The sequence below is a fragment of the Phoxinus phoxinus genome (assembly GCF_949152265.1).
Source record: "Phoxinus phoxinus genome assembly, chromosome: 4".
Taxonomy (NCBI): domain Eukaryota; kingdom Metazoa; phylum Chordata; class Actinopteri; order Cypriniformes; family Leuciscidae; genus Phoxinus; species Phoxinus phoxinus.
Window position 1 is genome coordinate 190,001 of NC_136879.1, and position 23,768 is coordinate 213,768.

General features: G+C 39.6%; 2 protein-coding genes and 1 long non-coding RNA gene across 14 annotated transcripts in view; 2 read left to right on the top strand and 1 right to left on the bottom strand.

The window, feature by feature from the left end:
* LOC306996503 (DNA topoisomerase 2-alpha-like) overlaps nucleotides 1-23,768 on the top strand; it is a 202,589-nt gene that overhangs the window by 111,060 nt on the left and 67,761 nt on the right. The gene's annotated exons all lie outside the window — the stretch shown is intronic.
* On the bottom strand, nucleotides 2,089-18,415 carry LOC306997826 (regulator of telomere elongation helicase 1-like). Its single transcript, XM_079611336.1, is given in 35 exon segments — nucleotides 2,089-2,187; nucleotides 2,289-2,393; nucleotides 2,476-2,709; nucleotides 2,825-2,911; nucleotides 3,020-3,157; nucleotides 4,719-4,908; nucleotides 7,470-7,565; nucleotides 8,571-8,655; nucleotides 8,707-8,719; nucleotides 9,003-9,153; nucleotides 9,255-9,378; nucleotides 9,464-9,579; nucleotides 10,356-10,502; nucleotides 10,574-10,651; nucleotides 10,757-10,834; nucleotides 11,149-11,234; nucleotides 11,333-11,373; nucleotides 11,711-11,824; nucleotides 11,911-12,043; nucleotides 12,472-12,553; nucleotides 13,077-13,148; nucleotides 13,223-13,278; nucleotides 13,377-13,474; nucleotides 13,627-13,705; nucleotides 13,831-13,869; nucleotides 14,002-14,155; nucleotides 14,244-14,309; nucleotides 14,804-14,888; nucleotides 15,049-15,124; nucleotides 15,289-15,349; nucleotides 15,450-15,531; nucleotides 16,107-16,200; nucleotides 16,362-16,520; nucleotides 16,523-16,559; nucleotides 18,230-18,415. Coding segments are annotated over 34 exon segments (3,339 nt in total). The 5' UTR covers nucleotides 18,332-18,415; the 3' UTR covers nucleotides 2,089-2,187; nucleotides 2,289-2,307.
* On the top strand, nucleotides 18,496-22,350 carry LOC306997219. Of its 11 annotated transcripts, none has more exons than XR_013797306.1 (8): nucleotides 18,496-18,569; nucleotides 19,754-19,981; nucleotides 20,059-20,624; nucleotides 20,839-21,282; nucleotides 21,400-21,501; nucleotides 21,598-21,694; nucleotides 21,793-21,867; nucleotides 21,974-22,134. It is a non-coding gene; the product is annotated as an uncharacterized lncRNA (long non-coding RNA). The 11 variants fall into 11 exon arrangements; XR_013797307.1 differs by having other exon boundaries at nucleotides 20,876-21,282; XR_013797308.1 differs by having other exon boundaries at nucleotides 20,059-20,180; nucleotides 20,485-21,282.

A 23,768-nucleotide genomic window follows, 5' to 3' on the forward strand; every position in this document is an offset into this window, starting at 1 on the left:
TTAAACACACGCCATTTGAATTGTTGTCCAGAAGAGGGCAGCCTAAGTCTCTATTTATCTAGTGCAGAGATGGATGGATCACAGGCTTACATTTTAAATCTTCTGTTGATCATTTTCATGGCATTGTTTTGTTTATAATTATATAATTATAACAGTAGTAATTTATTTCACTAGGAGTCACTCAACTTTGACCTCATCGGTTAGCACTTCCTATACCTCAGTGTGTATACATATATTTTTGTTTTCCTTTGTGACGATATATGATTTTAGTGCATGAAGTAAAGACGTAAAAATAAAATGTCTCAAATAAATGGGTTTGCAAACCAGTGTATATTTTTTTTTTACAATTATTCATAAACCTTTGTTACAAATCAAAAACAAACAAAAATGCTGTGGTGTGTTAAAAGCACTGAACCTTATGTATTTTTTTTCCCATGTGTCGGTTTATTTATAGCCCCTTGGTCTTGTGACACAAATTAAAATAAAAATCATTGCATTTTTGCAACTTTGTATTAACGGTAAATATTTTGTATTGAATTGCTTTATACAAGTACATTACTTACTGTGCTCAATAAAGTTACAATAAAATACTCACTGCTAAAGATTACTAGGGGCCAAGCCCCAAAGGGGATAGACCCTATTGTATCCGTTAGTTTTCTTATTATTATTATAATTATTCTTCCTCCTCTGTAAGTCTATGGCATCCCTATGAACCGTAAGTAGGAAAATGATGAGATTTGGTACACTTGTATTGATGGTAATGAATAGTAATTGGACCAATTTTTGAGACTTTAAGTCCAACTCTATAGCGCCACCACCAGTTCAAAAATTTAACATTTAAATAGTTATAACTTTTGAACCCTTTGATCTAGAAAAATTAATCTTAGTACACCTGAATCCACTCATTATGGTGATTTCAATCAATATCGTACATTAAGACTCCGCCCATTACAGTAGTGGCCATTTTGAAAAGTACAGTGTTAAGTTTTTTTGTTACTCACCTAAATATGGAAATTATTTCTAAACATATTTAGAGGTATGCATAATCTTTTATGTCAAATTCTAACATTCAAATTAAATTCTATTAGAATAACACAGTACCAGTCAAATTAAATAATTAAATTCAAATCCATCCTTGCAGTGCAGAGGTGACACAGAAGCGGCATCCGAACTGGCATTACTATATTTACACTTAATTTGCAATTGCATAAATAAAGCTATTCAATATTTAAATATGAAATGATTTATAATTTTTACATTTTAATTAAAGGGTACTTTAAATATGAAACTAAACCCGCCAGTAGGTGGCACTAAGTCACTGTCTTAAAGGGGGGGTACAATGGTGTTTCGTATATTCAGAGTTGTTTACAGTGTTAAAGAGATGGATTCTCATGCTAATAATGGCCAAAGTTTGAAAAGTTATTTTGAACGAATAACAGAGAATTTCTGTGCTGAAAATCATACTTCCGGGTTGCAACACGTTTCGGCTGGTTTTTTCTATCGTAGATCTAATGATGTAGACCAGAGTGGAACTCCTTATATGAGCATTGCTCTCGGAAAAGCGCGTTCACGCACACGTCGACCAGAGGAGAGAAAGACCGCGCTCATCGACGCGTTACTACCGGAAATCATCATCAGCAGCGCTAAATAGGAATGGTTGATGTCAAGAATGTCTCCAAAAAAGTGTGTTTTGGGATGTGAGGGAAAGTTTACCTTGTTCAGCTTCCCAAAGAACCCAGTGTTACTGCTGGCTCAAGCTGCTCCCGCTTGACTCTATAGCTCCGCCCACGCCCAGAATCAAGGACCTCGGCTTTTTCCGGATAGAATCGGAAAGCTGTATTTTTATTTTATAAATATGATGAAACTAAAGACTTTTTGGAGATATGAAGGACGCACTATTACTCTATAGGTACTCAAGATTAACATGAGATTGACTGAAACTAAGTATTTTACCCCCCCTTTAATAAGCGAGTTGTTGGAGTCGCTTAGTTTAGAAAAAAAACTATATATTATTAATATTATCTTGTATGCGCGGTTGTATTTTCCTGGCAATAAAAAAAAGTTTAATGAAATATTCATCCAAACTTAATTATAAAAGTGTAAAACATTTATTTTTTATATTGTCAAAGTCCTAGCATGAAGAGGATGATATCTTGCTTTGAGTCTTTCCTGCAGATAATGGAGAAGCTGAAAAGAAAATTATGATTTTTTAAAAAATAATTAGGATACTCATCTACTATTCTTGTTGCAGAATACAATATTGACATACTATTACTAAAACAAAATACCTTGAATCGATGGAGTTGATTACGCCACAGAATCATTTCCAGTCAAGGATTTTAACAGCTCACTGTACTGTTTCCTGTGCTGTGGTGGAATGATCACAGATAAACCTAGACCAAACCCAACAAGTTAAGCCTCTTTAACAACAGATAAAGCAAATGGTTATGATGAAAACAAAAGAAATTGACTAACGTTTTAGTATAGTGATGTCCTCATTCCTCTCAGTCAACAAACTCACAACGGTTGACACCATCTTTTCATAATTGTTTGAATTTTTATACGCCTGCAAGGCTGAAAACAACTGATGGGTTTTTTCTGCACCGATGGCCTGTTTTATGCCTGACAGCAGAGAGGAGCACGACAGACCTCCTTGGATGGATTCTTTTTGGAACCTTTTTGGATTCTGGTCTTCACTTCTTACATTCCCTGTAAAAAAAAAAATCCACAAACTTAATCAGAAAATGTTGTAAATGTTTGCATCAAGAGTGAGGATTAGGCATTTTTATTAACAGTCAACTAGTATAAATAAACTCCAATATACCTCCAATGTTATCACCACCTTGGTACAGCTGTCGACTAGAATTCGGCTGCTCCTTGGGTGGACTTCCAGGTGGAATCTCAGCTTTCGCTAGAAAAGTAACAAAAACAAGGTAATTTATGATATGATAATAGCGAGATGAAATAAGGACAAATGTTTCCTGTAATGGGTATATACTATTTACTAGTCAAATGTTACCTGTGTTCTGCCTAAGAGCCTCTTGTTCCTCCCTGGACAGCGAATGCTCTGGTTTATAGCCACAACCTTCACCTGTTAACTCCAAGCAACGCTGATCAAACTCTTTCTTATGGTGTGGTCTGACGAACTGATAAAGACCTTGATAAAAAGATAGTTGGTTGAGAATAGGTAAAATTGCAAACTTAAAGTGGATTTGACCTAGTGTTTGTTTGTTTTGTTTTCAAATAATTGATTTGTTGAAAGAAGATGATGCTCTTTAAAAGGCAGGGTTGTAAAAAAAAAAAAAAAAAAAAAACTATATATATATACATACATTTCCAAAAAAAAATTAAACTGTCTTTTATATACCAATACATAATTAAAATGTAAATACTCTGAAAGGAGAGTATAATAGTCCTCTCAGGGCAGCAATAAACACAGCTACTTATTCCATTCACTCCCACCCACTCCTAGCCTGGGAAAACCCAGAGCACTCTCAGTTGTAACTGAGTTAGGGTCTGGCAAAGGTCCATAGACAATTCATTTCCACAGGGGCGTCACCAACGGACGTCGGATAGATCTAAAACCAATCAGAGTGATGAATGACATGACGTATGCAGAGCGACGGAGAAACATCTCGAGACTCTCAGCAATTCTCTGTTTGTGTTAATGAAAATGACAATTTTAAATCGCTTGAAACAGACGCGATAGCTGATTCGAACGAGTGATGTTGTGATGTTCCACGGCGGCATCCATCTCTGTAATGTGCAAAATCTGCGTCACCGTCTCTGCTCTGTCGTCATCGTGTAAAGCCCGCCCCAACGTTTCTGATTGGTGCCGCGATTTCGACGGATTGGAAATGGGTTTCAATGGGCTCTTTGCCAGACCCACTTGCAGAGCAAATCTAAATTTGCTGGAAGTGGTCTGGGTTTTCCCAGGCTAACCCACTCCCTTCTGGGCTCCAAAATGATGAGGACCACACTCCGGAGACAAGTACCGCATCGTCGGCTCAAGGACAGGGTCGAGGGTCTTCCTTTTATGCCTTGTTTGCCTTCGCTGACAGTATATGCAGGTAGTGGGAATTTTGACTGCTCTTCTAACAGCAGGGGTGGTTGCCATGGTAGCGAGGGAGAGTGACAGTCGCCCAGCCAATAATTTCATTCGTTCCGAATGGAAATAAGTAACTGTTTATTGCACCCCTGAGAGGACTATAGACACTCAATTTTTATACTTTCCTTTTTCAGAGTACTTACATTTTAATTATGTATTGGTATACAAAGACAGTAAAAATTTGGGAATTTTTTTTGGGGGAAAAACTGCCTTTAACTGCAATTTTTTATTTAATTCACAATTAAATATAATTGAAGACATTTAAAAATATGTTATTAGGTATATTAGTATAAGTTGTACTACGCAGTAGAAACACTTTTTTATTTATTTATCGGTACTACCCAACTAGATAAAGAAAAAAAGTCTGTTGTCTTCCTTTTAGCCAAATAGGTAGGGAACCTTCAACAACCATAATGCACTAGGCATGTTGCCATCTAAGGCCACTCCCACCATTCTGCTATGGTTACGCTTGACAAGAGTCAAATAGCACTTTGCTTTAGTAGATAATACTCTTTAGCAAACTTTTAGTCGTAATGGTGGTTAAAGGCTGTAAAGAATCATAAGTACAGAGAGAACATGCTGAAAATATGGATATGATGAGATTCCGCACCTCTGAGCAATCCGTGTGTGTCTCGAATGAGCGGTTCAACCATATTAACCAGAAAGTTACTCAGGTCATCGGTTGTCCTGTACGACTGTAACGCCTCCACAATGATCTTGAAGTTCTCATGACTCAGGCATCGTCTCAGCTCCATCATGAAATCGTTGTCTGTTTTTTCAGTACAGGAATTCGTTGTTTTCTGAAAAAGCAGAAGACAAATACATTTACTTCAATATAAACATGGCTTGTTCCTTTTAATGTCCAAAGCTGTTTATTGTGGTAATTTAACTAAATTAGAAGATAAAGTGTAATACCTGCATCACCACATTTTGACTTGCAAAAATAATGCAATTTTGAGGAAACCTATAAACAGCACTATCAAACAAAAGGGTCTTTAAGATATGGTGGGATGCGCCCGGAACACCTTCCCGGGAAGGCGTTCAGGAGGCATCCGGAACAGATGCCCGAGCTCCCTCAGCTGACCCCTCTCGATGTGGAGGAGCAGCGGCTCTACTCTGAGCTCCTCCCGAGTGACCGAGCTTCTCACCCGATCTCTAAGGGATCGCCCAGCCACCCTGCGGAGAAAGCTCATTTCGGCCGCCTGTATCCGGGATCTTGTTCTTTCGGTCATGACCCAAAGCTCATGACCATAGGTGAGAGTAGGAACGTAGATTGACCGGTTAATCGAGACGACAGACCGGTACATCGACCGCATTACTGCAGAAGCTGCACCGATCCGTCTGTCAATCTCCCGTTCCATCCTTCCCTCACTCGTGAACAAGACCCCAAGATACTTGAACTCCTCCACTTGGGGCAGGAACTCTCCACCAACCTGAAGTAGGCAAGCCACCTTTTTCCGACTGAGGACCATGGCCTCGGATTTGGAGGTGCTGATTCTCATCCCAGCCGCTTCACACTCGGCTGCAAACCGTCCCAGTGCACGCTGGAGGTCCTGGTCTGAAGGGGACAACATCATCCGCAAAGAGCAGAGACGAAATCGTGTTGTTCCCAAACCGGACACCCACCGGCCCCTGGCTGCGCCTAGAAATTCTGTCCATAAAAATTATGAACAGAACCGGCGACAAAGGGCAGCCCTGCCGGAGTCCAACATGCACCGGGAAGAAGTGTGACTTACTGCCGGCAATGCGAACCAAGCTCCTGCTTTGGTCGTACAGGGACCGGACAGCCCTTCGCAAAGGACCCCGGACCCCATACTCCCGGAGCTCCTCCACAGGCCGCCTCGAGGGACACAGTCGAATGCCTTCTCCAAATCCACAAAGCACGTGCGGATTGGTTGGGCAAACTCCCATGAGCCCTCCAGCACCCTGTAGAGGGTATAGAGCTGGTCCAGTGTTCCACGGCCGGGACGTAAACCGCACTGTTCCTCCTGAATCCGAGGTTCTACTATCGGCCGGATTCTCCTCTCCAGTACCCTGGCATAGACTTTCCCAGGGAGGCTGAGAAGTGTGATCCCCCTGTAGTTGGAACACACCCTCCGGTCCCCCTTCTTAAAAAGAGGGACCACCACCCCGGTCTGCCATCCCAGAGGCACTGTCCCCGACTGCCACGCGATGCTGCAGAGGCGTGTCAGCCAAGACAGCCCCACAACATCCAGAGACTTGAGGTACTCAGGGCGGATCTCATCCGGTGCCTTGCCACTGAGGAGTTTTGACTACCTCGGTGACTTCAGCTTGGGTGATGGACGAGTCCACCTCTGAGACCTCAGCCTCTGCTTCCTCAATGGAAGACGTGACGGCGGGATTGAGGAGATCCTCAAAGTATTCCTTCCACCGTCCGACGACATCCCCAGTTGAGGTCAACAGCTGCCCACCTCCACTGTAGACAGTTGTGGTAGGGCACTGCTTCCCTCTCCTGGGTCACCGGACGGTTTGCCAGAATCTCTTCGAGGCCAGCCGATAGTCCTTTTTCATGGCCTCACCGAACTCCTCCTAGGCCCGAGTTTTTGCCTCCACAACCACCCGGGCTGCAGTTCGCTTGACCTGCCGGTACCCGTCAGCTGCCTCAAGAGTCCCACAAGCCAACCAGGCTCGAATGGACTCCTTCAGCTTGACGGCATCCCTTACTTCCGGTGTCCACCGCCGGGTTCGGGGATTGCAGCCTCGACAGGCACCGGAGACCTTACGGCCACAGCTCTGAGCGGCCGCTTCAACAATGGAGGTGGAGAACATGGTACACTCGGACTCCAGCCTCCCTCGGGATCCGGTCGAAGCTCCACCGGAGGTGGGAGTTGAAGATCTCTCTGACAGGAGACTCGGCCAAACGTTCCCAGCAGGCCGTTACAGTACGCTTAAGTCTGCCGAGTCTGTCCAGCTTCCTCCTCCGCCATCGGATCCAACTCACAACCAGGTGGTGATCAGTTGACAGCTCCGCCCCTCTCTTTACCCGAGTGAAATTTATATATATATATATATATATATATATATATATATCATTCTAAAGACTGGAATAATCATGCTGAATATTTATCTTTGCTATCACATAAATAAAATAAATATATATAATTTATTATTATTATTTAAAGAAAGATAGATGGATGGATGGATGGATGGATGGATGGATAGATAGAGACATATTTATATTTATTCTGATATTTTTTAAATAATATGCATTTTTAATATGAATATCTGTTAAATTAATTCAGTTGCTGTATAGTCATGTTATTGACAGCATATTGAGGCCTACATACACAAATGGGACAAAAATCGCACAGCTCACAAAACTTCAGTCAGGATGCCGTACCCGCTGTTGAACCACTTTAATTTTCCGTTTCCCACCTCTCGATTCACGATCCAGACGTTTGTCATGCTGGAGGGAAAGAGAAGACAAGGGACTCGTCTCCAGGGTCACAGACAAATGAGATAAAGGGAAAATTAGCCATATAGTTCCATGCAAAGTTTTCCCCATTTCCCATTTAGCTCATTGTGCTAGTCTGTAAAATTTATCACATGGTGTAACATAACTACTTTTTATACTTTCTTTTGTAAGGTTGGAAATAATCCAAGATTATTTCAATGCAACAAAGACACTGCTTTTCATTAAGACATTTCCAGCATAGCGGTGATATGGGCCTGTGGGCCGGAGTTTTGGGACAATGGGGAAAATTGTGATGCTCTGATTGGTCAGTTTGAATATCTCACACCTAGGTGTTAAAATCACACGGTCAGGGAAGTGACAAAACAGGATGTAATGGTTGTTCTGTCTCTTGTCTTTGGATGCCAAGCTGGGGAGAGGGCTCTCTCCCTCTCCCTCTCGCTCTCTCTCTTTCTCTTTCTCTCCCTCTCTCTCTCTCTTTCTCTCTCTCTCTCAGGTAACATTTATGTTGGGTACAAATGATTTAAATTCTCATTACATCATGTTGTAACTATTTAAGTGTAAACATAACCTTATTGCACATTGAACTTTTATTTAATTCATGGAGTCAGATTAAAACGAGATAATTGCATATGAGAACCTGTGTCTTATTTAACCAAAATTCCTTTAAAACGCTGGAGAGACTCGAACACGCGTTTCCTTCCCCGTGCTACTGGAAACCCCCATTGGACCAAAATAGCGCGACTTACACTTTGCACCATGGCAGTATAGATCACCATCATTAGGAAAAAAACTGCTCTGACATTCTGCATTACATCTCATTAGATGATAGGCGGTAGAGAAAAAAAGAACACTGGTTCGGAAAAAAAGTGTTTGAAAGTGGACAAGCTCTAAAGTTTTAGACCCCGTTTACACCTGTATTTAGCGACATCCACTTGTGATCCGATCGACCAAAACGCAAAATCTTAATAGCAGGTGTAAACGGGGACTAAAAAAAAAACCTCTTTCGCAATGTAATTCTTGTCTTACCCTTTCCACCCAAACCATGGTGTCTTCCCTCCCTTTTTTGGTTGTGTCATCCGGGACGTCCAGCAGGCTGACTGGTTTTCTTTTACTTTTAGTCTCATATTAAATGAAAAGTTCGGCAACCGCATCCCTTCCAGACTGCTCTTCCGACTCTAAAACAACACAACAAGTTTTATATACAAGTTTATATATAATTTTTTATAAACAAGTTTTGCTGACTTGTCAATTAGTTGGGTTCAACAGTCACAGAATGATATTAAATTATAACGTATTGCTTAATTACTTGACTTTTATATTGATTACTGTTTAAAGTAATTAGGGAATCAATGGCAACATAAACTTCCAAGACCTAGTATGTCTTAATGAAAAACTCATTCATCCAAGATCTCATTAAAAAAGACAGAATTTTTTTTTTTTAAATAGAGGTGATCTCACCTAATTGTCTCCTTTTTAGGCTCGGGATGTGTGAGTCTAGTGGTTTGGCCTTTCGAGATGTGTCACCGAGCCCGGTGCCTCTGTTGAGCGGCCTGGTGTCTGCCCGTTTCTCACTGCTCTCTGCTTCTCCTTTCCTAACAGGAACTGGTCTCTGATAAACAAATCAACCGATAAATGTGCATGTCAGCTCCTATTAGTGTTAAAAGGGCCTTGCAGATTTTTATGGTAGATGAACAAAAAAAATAAACATACCGTTTTCTGGGCCGTCCGGAAAAAATTAGCCACATCACGGACCATGGTACCAAAGTTATCATAAATCTTAACGTATGGCCTCACCCAAGAAGGAAGCTGATTACGGGCTTCGGTGCCACTGAACCTGGATTACAATCCCAGAACATTAATATTGGAGTGCATGCTCTCCAGTCAAATTGGTAATTTCTTTTCTTGTAATTAGCGCTGACCTGTGATCACAGAGGAAGATGGCTCCGTAGTCTTCTCTGTGGCGGATCACTCTGCCAATGGCTTGATTCACAGCTCGATAGGCCTGCTGTCTGTACCACTCCTGACCGGACAGATACTGAACAACAACACATACCATAAGAACCTTTACATCACGATATTAATTATTATTAATGGTGCTCTAAGTGATGTCAGGTGACGTCACTTCTTGTTGACGTTTAAAGTATTGTCAAACAAAACAGAGGCTAGCTAGACCCTCCCTCCTCCTCTAATCCCCCCAAATCCTCCTTGTCGGTTATTGGCTGGAATAGTTTTTTTAATTTTTGTGCAGATTAGCCCAAGTTTGTTTGGTTCCGTTTTAGGAGCCTAGGGTGTTTGCAGAGACCGCGCTTTTTTGTTAAGGGGACAGGAAGCTAGCGGATAGTGAGGAGATGTTTTCTGTATGTGACAAATGTTTAGGCCTAAAAAATGCGTGACATCGCTTACAGCACCTTTAAGATCATCATCAAGATCATCATCATTGTCATCCTCAAAAGAAAAAAAAAAAAATTTATTAAATGAAATATTTGTAAAAATATTTTAAGATCATGGCATATTTTCTTTTGTTTTTTTCCCCCATGATTTATTAATACATAAAAATCACTATGCATTGGGGAGCTGTACCACAGGTCATATCTATTAAAAGGTAATATCTAATAAGAGACTTCCTCTCTATTATATCATAATTGATAAAACAATTTCTTTTGAAAAAAGATTTAGTGATTCTAAATGCATTTGCAAATAAAATGTGTGTGCAGTAAATGCAAACACGGTAAAAACAGGAACAAAATGGTACATGTGTACAATATATGCATTCCATAAAAAAAACAGTTGAGCATTTTGAAGAGCAGGTACCTTCACTCCACTAATGTTAAGTTTGCACATCTCGTCCAGATACTGCATTTTAAGCACCACTCTGGGGTCCATCATCGGTGGGAAGGGAAGTCCAGTGATGACAACACCTCGACAGTACGTGTCATGAAAATCCAACCCTTCGCTTGCCTTTACAGGTTGATATTACTGGTCTTAATTCATAAAAGTAATTTTATTGCATCAAATATTTGTAGTCTTACCTTTCCTCTACAAACAGCAATGAAGCTTCCTCCGCTAGAGTTTGGGTCATTCACCTTGTCATAATAGCCATCAATCACCTGCAAGAGAATCGAATTTTAGAGCATTACTGACTAACAGCTTGTGCACATCAAGCTATGCTGGCACTTTGTTAGCATCTATATCAAATCATATTGAGTGTTTACCTCAGTAAAAGTGCCTTTATCCCTCGGTTCAACAAACATGGGCTTCACTTTCTCAATGCGACCTGCGTGTCCACTAGCCTGAGAGAGTGAAGGGGATTGGTTCATAGTTACTTAAATGAGAAAAAAAAGATGAACAAGGTACAGAAACTTAAAAAGAATAATAATTATTTAATTCATTTCACAATAAACCAAGCAAACGTAAGAAACATGCTGTCTAACTTTTAAACAAATCATTGTTTTGGTTCTGTTCAATACATCTTACAATTTTTGTTATCATAATCATCCTGAATCAAAATCATAACTCATCACTTGACCTTCTCCAATTTGAACTGGTCAGTCAGCGTCAGCAACATACTTTATATCTTTAATGTGGTCAGACCCAACATACTTACCCTCCAGAACTCCACAGTCTTATCCATCACCGGATACGAGGGGAAGAACACCAGCAGTTCATGAGGGACAAGCCGTGTCAGATTGACTGCAAACCCAATCATATGAATAGCATCATGCTCATCATCAGATCGTTATTAATAACAGTTTAAAATCAGCTGCTGTGCTAGTATAAATATGTCTTACCCAGAGTGTTTCCCATAGAGGACATGTTTTCCGGAACAAACCTTCAAAAACAAAACAACTGTTTACAGTCCTCCTAATGGCTCACATATAATCTTTCCCGAGTCATATAAACCGTTGGTACAAGACTGAGTGAGTAAGTTTGCGGGGGGTGTGCACTGTGCAGTCAAATAAACAACAACAAATGTAATTTAGTTTTTCTGTTGCTAAACTTTTATTTTGAAAATAAACCTATGATCAAATATAAATTACATTTCTCAGATATAAATAATAGCACCTGGGTTTGAAACAAAGAGGGTGAATAATAAATGCCAGTTTAAAACAGAGGGTGTTGATGCGACTCAACATCTCTTGATACACTACACTACTTGAAACACTCACCTCCTGTCAAAGGCTGTGCTCAACTTCACGCCGTCCGGACCTTTTTCAATGATACTGACGGAAATCTGATCAGCCTGGGTGACATGAGGATTCTCCAAGGATACAGGGAAAGGACTGCAGAAAGTCAGCAGAGAATTAGCATCCAACCTGCATCAACTCATAAACCTCGGCATGGAGAGCTAGAGGAGAAGAGCACGAACATTTGCATTTCACAGGTGAAGGATGAGAGCGGCGAGAGAGTTCCACTGGTCAGAATGATGCTGCGTACTCCCTGTCCGAGCAGCTCCTGCATGCTGAACCCCGGAGAAAAGCACCAGTAACTCAGCACATTCCCTAAAATATACACACACCATTTCAATCTTTTATAGCTTTGGCATACAAGTTTAACATGCAACATCACCTTTTTTCAGTGTGGAAGTCGTTTTCATGTGCACCAAGGTGACCAAAACATGTAATATTGATGCAATAATACACATTATGGCCTTGGTTCGCAGACAGGACTTAGATTAAACAAGGATTAGGCCTTAGTTTTTTTTAGGACATTTACAGCAGCAACAGCACTGACAAGTTGCTATAGTTAAAACAGCTCAAACATGCGTTATATTCTGGGATTAGGCCTTGACTATGAAACCAGGGGAATACGTTTCAGATTATCCATGACTGGAAAATTACATAAAACACCCAGAACGTGTGCTCCAGTCAATAGCAGTGAAAAGCAAAACACACGAAGTGTAGCAAAGAGTCAAATAAGACTTTCAAACCTTGTTTCTTGGTAGAAGAGGAAGCCCATAAATCAGTCTGCCGTTTCGTCGTGAAGTTGTTGGTGTCTGGATGAATGTGGACCTGATCTCAGACACAAATTTGTAATTCAAAAGCAAGGGGGGTGGGGGGGGGGGGGGGTGGCTGAAAGACGAGGATTAGAGGAACTATCGTCTTGACATTCACTACAACATTCAAAAGTTTATGGTCAGTAAGATATTTTATTTATTAATTTAAAAGTCTCCTGTATTTATTTAATCAAAAACATTTATTTTAAGCAGACATTAATCCAGTAATTAATCCTGTAATGGCAAAGCTGAATTTTCAGCATCAATGTTTAAAACGGTTATTATAATATTTTGTGGATGGAAATCATTTTTCAGGATTCTTTGATGAACATAAAGTGTAAATTAACTGCATTTATTTGAATAAAAAATATTTTGTACCATTATAAATGTTTTTACATCTTAAAATGTACCCTTTTAATTAATTGCTTTTTATTATCAAATTTGCAACATCACATTATCACTTACTCCAACTTAAACCTAATGTCTGCAGATATGTAACAATGAAAACACCACGAATGTGAAAATCATTCAGAGCAAACCTTAAATTCCTTCATGCCGTTTCCCATCTGTGATTTCTTGCTGTCCTCTTTATGTTTAGCCCCAAACACCAACTGATTCAGGACAAACACAATAAACACACAGAACATTGTCAACTTATCTTTCTAACACGGTCTACACTTCTTACCTGGATTATATCTGCTACTTTCTGTAGTCCGCTGGTGTTCAGAAAGACACCAGGCCCTGCAAAAATAATAATACAAAAATACACATATATGGGTCAATGTTGAACTGATAAACAAAGTCAGATTATATTGGAGGATCAGTTGACTAATACTCACTCCCTGCTAAATAAACTGTGATCTGCTCCATGGCTTCCACTATAGCTGTTTTATTTCCAAAGTTTACATTAGCCGTTTGAAAAATCTCATATATGAAGCTTTAAAAGAGGAAGAGACAGAAAATGAGCAGTTCAGTTTAGCTGTTGTGCATCTAAATATTGTGATTTTATAGTCACTATATCAAGGTCACTGATACCCATTCCCAGCACTAAACGGAATCAGATCGCCGGTTCAGTGAGGCTCCACTCACCTGCCAGGTTTGGTGATTCCTTGATTGTTTGCTGGCATCTCAAAATCGTTAATGGAAGATCCCAGATCCATCAAAATTTCTGTAAGATTATCAAGTTGTCAGCAAAAATGTTTTTCATTACTAAAAAAAAGTATTCCAACTAACTCTAGAAATTCAATTTTGTATTAAAATATATATATATTTAATTTTTGAAGTGTAACCTACGTTTTAGTTTTGCAATTGTGTCAATATTCAGTTTCAATCCTGTAAAATAATATATAGTTTAAAAATAATAATGCATTTTTTATGGCTATATATACACATACACGCAAATATATAATCAACTTATTTATATTATTTTTAAAATATATATTGACAGGTTTTTGCCAAACTAACCATAATTCAATGATTTTACATTAAAACCTTGAGCATAATGTGTTTGGCTAATGTCTGAGGCCTGTTCCCGCAGCAGCCGATCCACGACTTCAATGGCAGAAATCAGGTCGTGAGGGGAGAGGTCAACAGAGGAGGACTCTTCACACATCTTCTCCTGAAAATGTACACAAACATTAGAGAGAATATAAAACAAACAAGAATATAGAACGCTATGATATCTCAAACAACATCAAAACACTTACAACATTATGAGCCTCATCAAAAATAACCACAGCATCTTTCAGCTCTATGTTGTGTGCTCTTCGACTCGGTGAATGAACAGAAATCATAATTGTGAATAAAATTGAAAAGGTTTATCCCAGAACTATACATATCAAATCCAAAATTAATATATATATATATTAATATAAATAAAATGTCCAATGTCATTAAAATGTTTGGATTGTATAAATACTTTCATTAAACAAGGACACATTAAGTTGATGAAAAATGACAGTAATTTGTGTTTTAATTTGACAAAAATGTCTACTTAGCAAGTAATTGCTGTTCTTTTGAACTCAAAGAAATGTATCACGCTTTCCACAAAAAAAATGAAGCAGCACAACTGTTTTCAACACTGATTGATAATAATCATAAAGGTTTCTTGATCCTCAGATCATCATATTATACTCTTTTCTGAAGGATCACCTGACACTGAAGACTGGAGTAATGATGCTGAAAATTCAGCTTTGATCACAGGAATGATATTTTAAAATATATATTTTTTTTAAATTTATGTAATAAAATATTAAAAATGTCTCACCTTTGGGTCAAGCAGGAAGTTGTAAGGCATGAAGATGACATCAGCGTGCTGTTTGAGTGACTGTGACATATAGTATGGACAAACTCTGTGGGAGCAAACAGTCTGATCAATGTCACTATTTACCAACACTCAAAGAAAAAGGCTCACATTGCAATTAATTCAGATGCAGCATCAGCAGTTTGAAGAACATCACCATTTCTTTCAGTGCTTCAGTCAAGGCTATGAAACAGCGTGCAGTGCCTCACCTTTGCTTTTTGCATGTTTTTACAAGGTCCTCCACATCCAGGAGAGTATTCATGATTTCTTTGTCAGTGCTTTTCCCTAAAAAAAAAGAAGAAAAAAAAGAGCAAAACCCCAAAAAAACATAGTAAGCTATTTCTCGTAGAGTCGCACATTAGCGACTAAAACCATTATAGTGTTGAGGCAGAGGTTATCAAATAAAATCACAAATCTCTATTGACAGGCCACCAGTGTTAGTCTCATACCGTCAACATTGTTGTAGAAGACACAGGAGCGGGACGACACTTTTGCTCTGCACATGTGGACCTTGAAATAAGGCATAATCCTTTGATTCATTTGGTATTGAGATACAGCTCTGGTATTTTAAGTCTGTCGTAACACACTCAAAGTGAGGTAGTGATCATACCTTGATGTGGTTACTCTCTTGACGCATCACTTCCTGGTTTATGCAGAGATGTTCTCTAGATCCCAAAACACAAATATTTGGCCTATAATAAAGAACAGTACTATCAGTTAACACCATTTTTTTTTTAAAGTACAGTTCTTTGTTTTTTTAAATGAATTAATCCTTTTGATCAGCAAGGATTCGTTAAAATGCTCAAAATGACAGTCAAGATATTTATAATGTCTTCCATTTCAAAGGAATGATGTTCTTTTTTATTTTTCTATTGATAAAGTAATCATGGAGAGAAAATTTTTTTTTCATGAGCAACAAATCAGCATATTATAAGGATTTTTTTGTTTGTGGTCAATTGTTTTTTTTACATAAATAAGGTCACTTACAAACATAATAATTTATGGATGCAGACACGATAATTATTTATAATAATCAGTTATATTTTTTTATGATAATCATACAGCTGACGGCACCCATTGGCTTTCCTCTACTATGGAAGTCAATAGGTGTCGTCAACTGTTTGGTTACCAACATTCTTCAAAATATCTTCATTTGTGTTCAGCAGAGGAAAGCAACTCCAACCTGATGGTGAGTAAATAATGACAGAATTTTCATTTTTCTGTGAACTATCCCTTTAAATATGTGATGTTAGCTCAGATAGCTGACCTGTAGGATGTGTTCTTGAGCTCCTTTATGACCTGTGCAAGCTGGGAATGGGTCCTGGAAGCATAGATGATCTTGGGGACATCTGTGTAAGAAGCTAAAGTAAAAAAAAACAAAAAAAAAAAAAAAAAACAACTGTCACTATGATTTGGTTTATAATTTTGACAACAATGTAACTTTTGAAAACACAAGCAATGTTTATAAATGTTAATGAAAATAAATCATATCAATTTTGAACCAATAAATGAAGGACAGTACTTGGAGTGTCTCCGTCGGTGGCTGCGGTTCCCCTCGATGACATTGGTCTGTCAGGGAACAGCTCTGCGCCGCCCATTCTCTCGGCTATCTTGCGGTCAGAGATTGTGTCTTTGAAGTTCTCTCTCCAGCCCAGCGCTGAACACAGCAGACAGAGCGTTTGCCAGTGCCAGTGGGACTTTCAAGAACACCATTGACTTTCTGGAAGAGTACAAGTGCATGTCATTCGTATTAATAGAAGAATAAAAGAGCATGTGTGACCTTTACAGGAAGACTTTCAAATCTTTATGGCATTAGATTAAAGCATTTTAGATTCAAACTTCAATTTTAGATTGTCTTTTTTGGTTATAACCTTAGTAGTAAAAGTGTTGAGGGTGAAAATGTTAAAGTTTTTGAGGGTATTTATTTTCAATTAAATTAAATTCAAATGTATTTGTATAGTGCTTTTCACAATACCGTTTCAAAGCAGCTTTGCAGAAAATGCATGCATCTACAATTCAGTTATCAGTTATGCATTTCAGAAAAGTACATAAACACATTTACAGTCACCTAATAATGTATTCAATTAAAGCAGAACATTTAACAGGCGTTGAGTATTTCAAAGACTATCAATAAATGTTGCTTGCAGTGCAGTGCATGCAGGGTTGCACACAGGGACGGACTGGGACTAAAAAACGGCCCTGGACTTTGAGTAGGCCCGGCCCAAAGCAATCAGCGTGCGGAAACTCGTCAACAACAGCAATAACGCCTGGCATGAGTGTCACAAGACTTTAATTGTGGCTCATGATATACCATCCAAATGATAGCAATAGCACTGTGATGTTGTGTTAAAAGCATATTATTCTAGATTAACTTGAATACTAGGCTACATATAAATGGAGGTCTCAACACACTGCAGTCATGTGTAAAAAACCTCTATGCTGTGTCTGACTTGGGGTGCTTAAAGTAATTTAAAGTTGAGCTGGAGTGGGTGTCTTTCTCTGCTCTTGGTCTAAGCTCAACCTGAATATACAAATGATGGAATGGAAAAACAAAACCAAAAAAAAAACAGCTTTTATTCCAAGATAGCATGGAATAGATTATATAATATGCTGTTATAACAGCATATTATATAATCTATTCCATGCTGTCTTAAAATGAATTTATTACTTAATAATCTTAATTAATTTATGCAGTAATTAATCTTACTGCACAAATAATAATACCACATCCAAATTAAAATACACCATTACAAATGTAACTTCTGTATTCAAAATCTTCAAAGTTTGTAAGCATTAACTATAACGTTACCAACATTTTTAAAAGTAAAAGCACAACATATTTCTTAATATTAGCTTCTGCATGTGACATTTTACAGCTAAAATGTTGAAGTTTAGCTGTTTTAACTACTGTCTGTAATCATTAAAAATGTAGCAACCTGAACATCACTTCCTAACATCATCCCCTAGCAAGTAACTCTCTTTCTCCTCTCATGTTCCATACTTACTTGCCCTGGATCTACCTGTGGAAGACCACCATCACTGGTGGTGCTGCACATCTGTCTGGCTCACTTCTTCACTGCTGCTAATATTTAACTGCGAGGTGCTGCTGCTGGCTGTGCTGCTAAATATTTCAGTTAGTTTGCGACATTTAGCGGCTTCAGCATCTAAATTCCGCAAAAAAGTTTTTATCTCGCCTTCTCAGCCCCGCCCTTTTCTTTCCGTTTTTTACCCGCGGCCGCGTTAACGAAAAAAAAACAGGTGATGACTGCGTGCGTGGCGGGTGGTGGGCCGGCCTGCCGGCCGTCCTGGAGTACCGGCCGTTCTGTGATTCTCCAGATCACACAGATGGCCAGTCCGCCCCTGGTTGCACACAGTGATTGAGATTCTCACATTCTGCAGGCACTCGATCACTTTTTTCATGTAGTCCTCCTGGCATTGGTATGGAGCGAAGGGAAAATCCACAGGGACTCCTCTGAGCTTAATAAGAGGCATTATAATCAACCAAAAACACACTGATGTAAAGAGCAGCACCAAAACACTCTTAAAAGCTGCTCTAACTAAGTGAGGTCACGTCTTGTTTACGTCGAAGTAATCCGCGCATTAACCCCACCCCAAATCCTTGAGGTTATTGGCTGGAACAATTTGTTATGTTTCAAAGTGCCTCTGTTAGCCCAGTTTGTTTTTTGGACTGAAAGAGACTGCGTTTTTTAACAGTGTCTTCCGGGGACAGGTAAGTTAGCTAGTGGATAGTGAGGAGATGTTTACTGCATGTGAATATTTTTTTTAAACGCTTAGAGCAACTTTAAGCCAAAAAAAAAAAATCATATGCACAAGCGTCGCAAAGAAACGTAAATACTTTAATGAACTTGAAATTGTCATCAGAAACTAATTCCACTGAAACGAATGTAAACAAAATAATCTGGCCGTGGTCTGTGCGACGCGACATGAAAACTAGAATAAGAGTCAAATGATGATAACTTTCACAAATAATGGGTAAAGCCTTTACATCTAAAAACATTACCTGTGACAAATATGTCGCTGTCCAACTGGATAGGCAGGTAAAAATATCTGGAAACAATTCAAAAGTTAAACAAAAATCTCCACCATTCCGAGCAGCACTGAACTCGTTCGAACCGTATAGGTTCCCAAACCTGTCCTGACGCACACTGCACATGGGTTAATGAGCTGATGAGTTGAATCAGGTGTGTTTGATTAGGGAGAAAAAGAAAATGTGCAGTGTTCGGGGTCTTTCAGGACAGGTTTGGGAACCACTGCTCTCCCCGCAGTATATTCCAGACGTTTTCGCCGAGAAATGAGCCAAAATACACCAGCCGCTATTAGAAATGTTGGCCGCCATTGACTCGCTCAAAGTAAATGAGTGCGGCCATGTTTGTTTATTACAATATCTCACGTGATTAGTCCGATTTACTGTCAGTCTTAAAAAAAAAAAAAAAGCAGCACAACTATTTTCGCTTAGATCAGAGTAAAAATAAATACATTTGACTATATATTCACATAGAAAACATGTGTGAAAAAAACATTTTACTTTCTAATAATAGCAGTTTTTCACCCATTGCAAATCACTGTTTTATCATTTATGTATTTATATAGTGTTAAATGTCAAGTTCACAGGTCAGCACCAAAGGACAATTTTTAGTAGGCTAAAAAAAGTGAAAAAGAGCACAAATGTACAAATAGGCTATATGTTTATCTTTGTGTCAATATTCATACTTGAAACACACCAGATACAAAACCTTTGTGTACACATAATCACACATATATAAAGTAATCTGTCTTTATTTCTTACAGTCGCTGTCTCCACGTGATGGAGATATCACGATATCCAGAGGAGGATAGACATGTAAGTTCTTAATTTTTAGCATGGTTCTAATTTTTTTTTTTCATTGTTTACAGCGAGTTCCTCTTCACTGGAGCGGTGAGATTTGGAGAGCCATGGCTGGGTTGTGCTCCACTTTATAAAGACTTCATCAGACTGTACCGCTCTGCTCTGGACGCAGGAACAAACCCTTGCCACATACACACTGACTGAGAGGCGCAGACACAACACGCCTCTGATGAAGCTCAAGTTCATGGAAATATGTTCATTCATATCACCTTTCACCTCACAATCCAAAGAAATGAGTAATAATATTTAGGCTGTTTATGATATATTCATTGTATGTAGTTATTAGAGCCTCTCACGTATTTGTCTTTTCCAGGTGTTTGTAGCAGGTGACCCCTACAGGTAAGTGCACTGCAAGTATAATGGACAAGGATGCCGCCTGATGAACACCGTGACGTTAAGCCAGTGATCCAGGGGCTCCAGAAGTTGAACCAGGAGGCAAGTACCTATTGTCTGTGTCGTGTCTGTTCAGACATGGGTATTTTTAGTTCAATGATATTGTCAATAAGAGAATGTATTGTTTGTGTTTAATAGTATTCTTGTAGTCTCTCATCCTCGTTGCACAGAGTCCCATGAGTGTAATGCTCCAGTTATTTTAAAAATGAGATGTACATCCCACATGTTCGTGGCAAAGAACGTTTCAAAATGTAACCAAATTATTTCTATTGTCCTGGCTAAAGCTATTAGGGGGACACATAACAGGGAGTCAGTTTCATACTTATTCAGTCATGTCCTTTTGTAGTTCCCCTGTATGTTCCAGGTACAGGTGTCACATTGTCGGCAGGGTGTGGCCGTATGATGGACAACAGACAACTCTCCTGCCTGCCTGATGAATACAGCGACGTGAACAACAGATGAAGCAAGTTGACGAAAGCGTTTATGGCAAGTATTCAAGACCCACATGTATTTGATGAATGAGGTTCTTGTTGTTGTGCCCATATTTCAGGACTTGAAGAAGACTTCAAGGATCTTCTACTTTCAGTTTTGGCCTGACTACGCCTGCTCATTACAGCAGTTGCAGGAAATGGCATTGACGTCAACAAATGGGACTATTTCGCCTGGGACTGCTATCATGTGGGATTTTTTTTCTGTCTAGGGAAAAAACCTCTATATGAATGAATATGTTTGTGCAGTGCAACACAACACAATGGCCACACACCAGGGTGTGGACACTTCCATGCTCCGTAGCGCCACCTGGATCTAGATCCAGTGCAAGTTCGGGATTCGACGAAAGCGTTTTTGGCAAGTACCAATACCCACATGTCACTGAAATGTCTCCTGCTATGGAACATCAATAGAAAATCAGTTTAAAGGCTGACCCATCATTCGAGGTTGTGGCATGTCACGATGCACATCTGTGGCCTGGCCTGTGGTAGTTTCTGGGATGGAGGGAGTCTACAGGAATAACATAGATGATGTTGAGAGATATCTCAATTCTACATGCAAATGCAGAAGCGACTGGTCCAGGCACTGACGAACACAGCGACGTGAATCCCGTGATCCAGTGGCTGAAGCGGGTCGAACCAGGCGTTTATGGCAAGTACGAAAACCCCAATGTGTTTGCTGGATAAAGTTTTTATATTAATAGGTTTGAGCTTGCACACTGCCTGCGATCTTAGGCTGCAACATCATTCGTGTGGAATATGCGCTCTTTCAGCAGTCGGACTGACTAAAGGAGATCTGACCATGCAAATTCTGGAGCTCTCTGAGGGACGCTGTGTCATGTTGTGACCTTTTTGGGCTAATGAAGCAGATGATGGTGAGATAGATATCGGCGTGGATTTAAGAATTGATGAAAATTATATTTTATGGCTAGAGCCACTCTCAAATGTCAGTCATGTAACCGCATTCGCAGAACTTTCAGAGGAACACAGTGACGGCGTGCCCTCGGAGACCATCTCAGCCTAACGCACCGGGTGTAGGACAGACATGCTGTCTGGCCACACAACCAGGTATGAATATAGTTCTATTGTTTCCAAGGCATCAAATTCTTACAGGAAATAAGCGATTGGACATACAAAACTATGCCAATTGTTACCTCAATTCATAGAGAAATTAACCTCAATATAAGGACAAGTACTGGCCCAGGGACCGGACGGACCTCAGCCAAACTGCCATGCTTTAGGTAATTAGAATTTTGGACTCACAGTTCTGATGATGAAATCTACATTCTTCTTGTAAGTGGCAAAGAGCGTTTTAGATTTCTTTCTCTGTGGGTCTCTGTGCTTTAGCTCCTGGGTCTCTGTGCATCAGCTCAGCCAGCCACACAACAGAAAGAGGCGGCGCACCAGCCCGTGTGCTTAAAGCACTACTGGTCCCAGGAGAGAGCAGAGCTTCCTCGACCAATCCAGCATTTTTGTTTTCCCTGTTTTTCTGTAATAAATGTAGTTCACTTGCATACTGTCTGCATTTGGGTTCATCTCTTTCCAGCATCATAACAGTATCAGGACATGAAGGAACTTGTGCGAATTGAAATTACTGTGGGACATCCGGCTAAGATCATCCTACTGGAGAAGTCTGATACATTTCCAGCTATATCTATAGATCTGTCTATGCATTTATACATTTATGTCTATCTATATATTTTATTGGTATTATTGTTGTTTTTATTAATATTGACTATGAATTTTATTTTTATTACGTCCCTAAATCCCTTCCAGACACCTGAAGGCCCAAAGGAGTTGTGCTTCAAGTATCAGGACATGAAGAAACTTGTGCGAATTGAAATAACTGTGGCTATCTATATATCTATCTATATATTTTATTGCTAACCCATGTGCTTAAAGCACTACTGGTCCCAGGAGAGAGCAGAGCTTCCTCGACCCATCCAGCATCCAGGTGAGTCTTTAGAAATGACACAATTCATTCTAACACAATGTCTGGTTTTCAGTGAGTCGGAGAAGATAGTGTCTGAAAAGAAGCCCGCAGGAACGGTGTCTCCACCGACAGGGAGTCCCACTCCAGCAGCTCCGCCCTCATCAGTGCAACACAACACAATGGCCAGACACCAGGGTGTGGACACTTCCATGCTCCGTAGAGCCATCTATATTCAGTGCAAGTTCGGGATCCGGTAAGTCTCTCCACTGCTCACAGTTTCAGAAATATGTAGCAACATTGAATACGTTTATTCATTCTACAAGGAACCTTTTAAAATGCTGAAGATGTCTCCGAGATGCTGGACCAGATGAGGACGGACATGCGGTCTCTCCACTGCTCACAGTTTGCATTCATGCTTTCAAGGCAAGGCAAGGCAAGTTTATTTATATAGCACATTTCATACACAATGGTAATTCAAAGTGCTTTACATAGAAGAAATTAAAATAATCAAAAGAAATAAGAATAATTAAAACAGTTTAGAGTAAAAAATAAAAATAAAATAAGATAAAATACAGTGCAAACAGTCGGACGAACAGTGGCACAGTGCTCATTCAGTAAATGCAATGTTAAACAGAAGTGTTTTGAGTCTGGATGTGAATGTGGCTACAGTAGGAGCACACCTGATCTCTTCTGGAAGCTGGTTCCAGCTGCGGCTGGCATAATAGCTAAAAGCGGACTCTCCTTGCTTTGAGTGAACTCTTGGTATTTCTAGTTGATGTGATCCTAATGATCTCAGTGATCTGTTGGGTTTATATTCAGTGAGCATATCTGCAATGTATTGAGGTCCTAGGCCATTAAATGATTTATATACCAGTAATAATACTTTAAAATCAATCCTAAATGTGACTGGGAGCCAGTGTAAAGACCTGAGGACTGGTGTGATATGTTCATATTTTCTGGTTCTGCTCAGCGTTCTGTACGAGCTGCAACTGTCTTATGGTCTTTTTGGGAAGGCCAGTGAGGAGTCCATTACAATAATCCACCCTGCTGGTGATGAAAGCATGCACAAGTTTTTCTAAGTCCTGACTGGAAACAAAGCATCTAATTCTTGCAATATTTTTTAGATGATAGTATGCTGATTTAGTTATTGCTTTGACATGACTACTGAAGCTAAGGTCTGACTCTAGAGACACACCAAGATTCCTGACT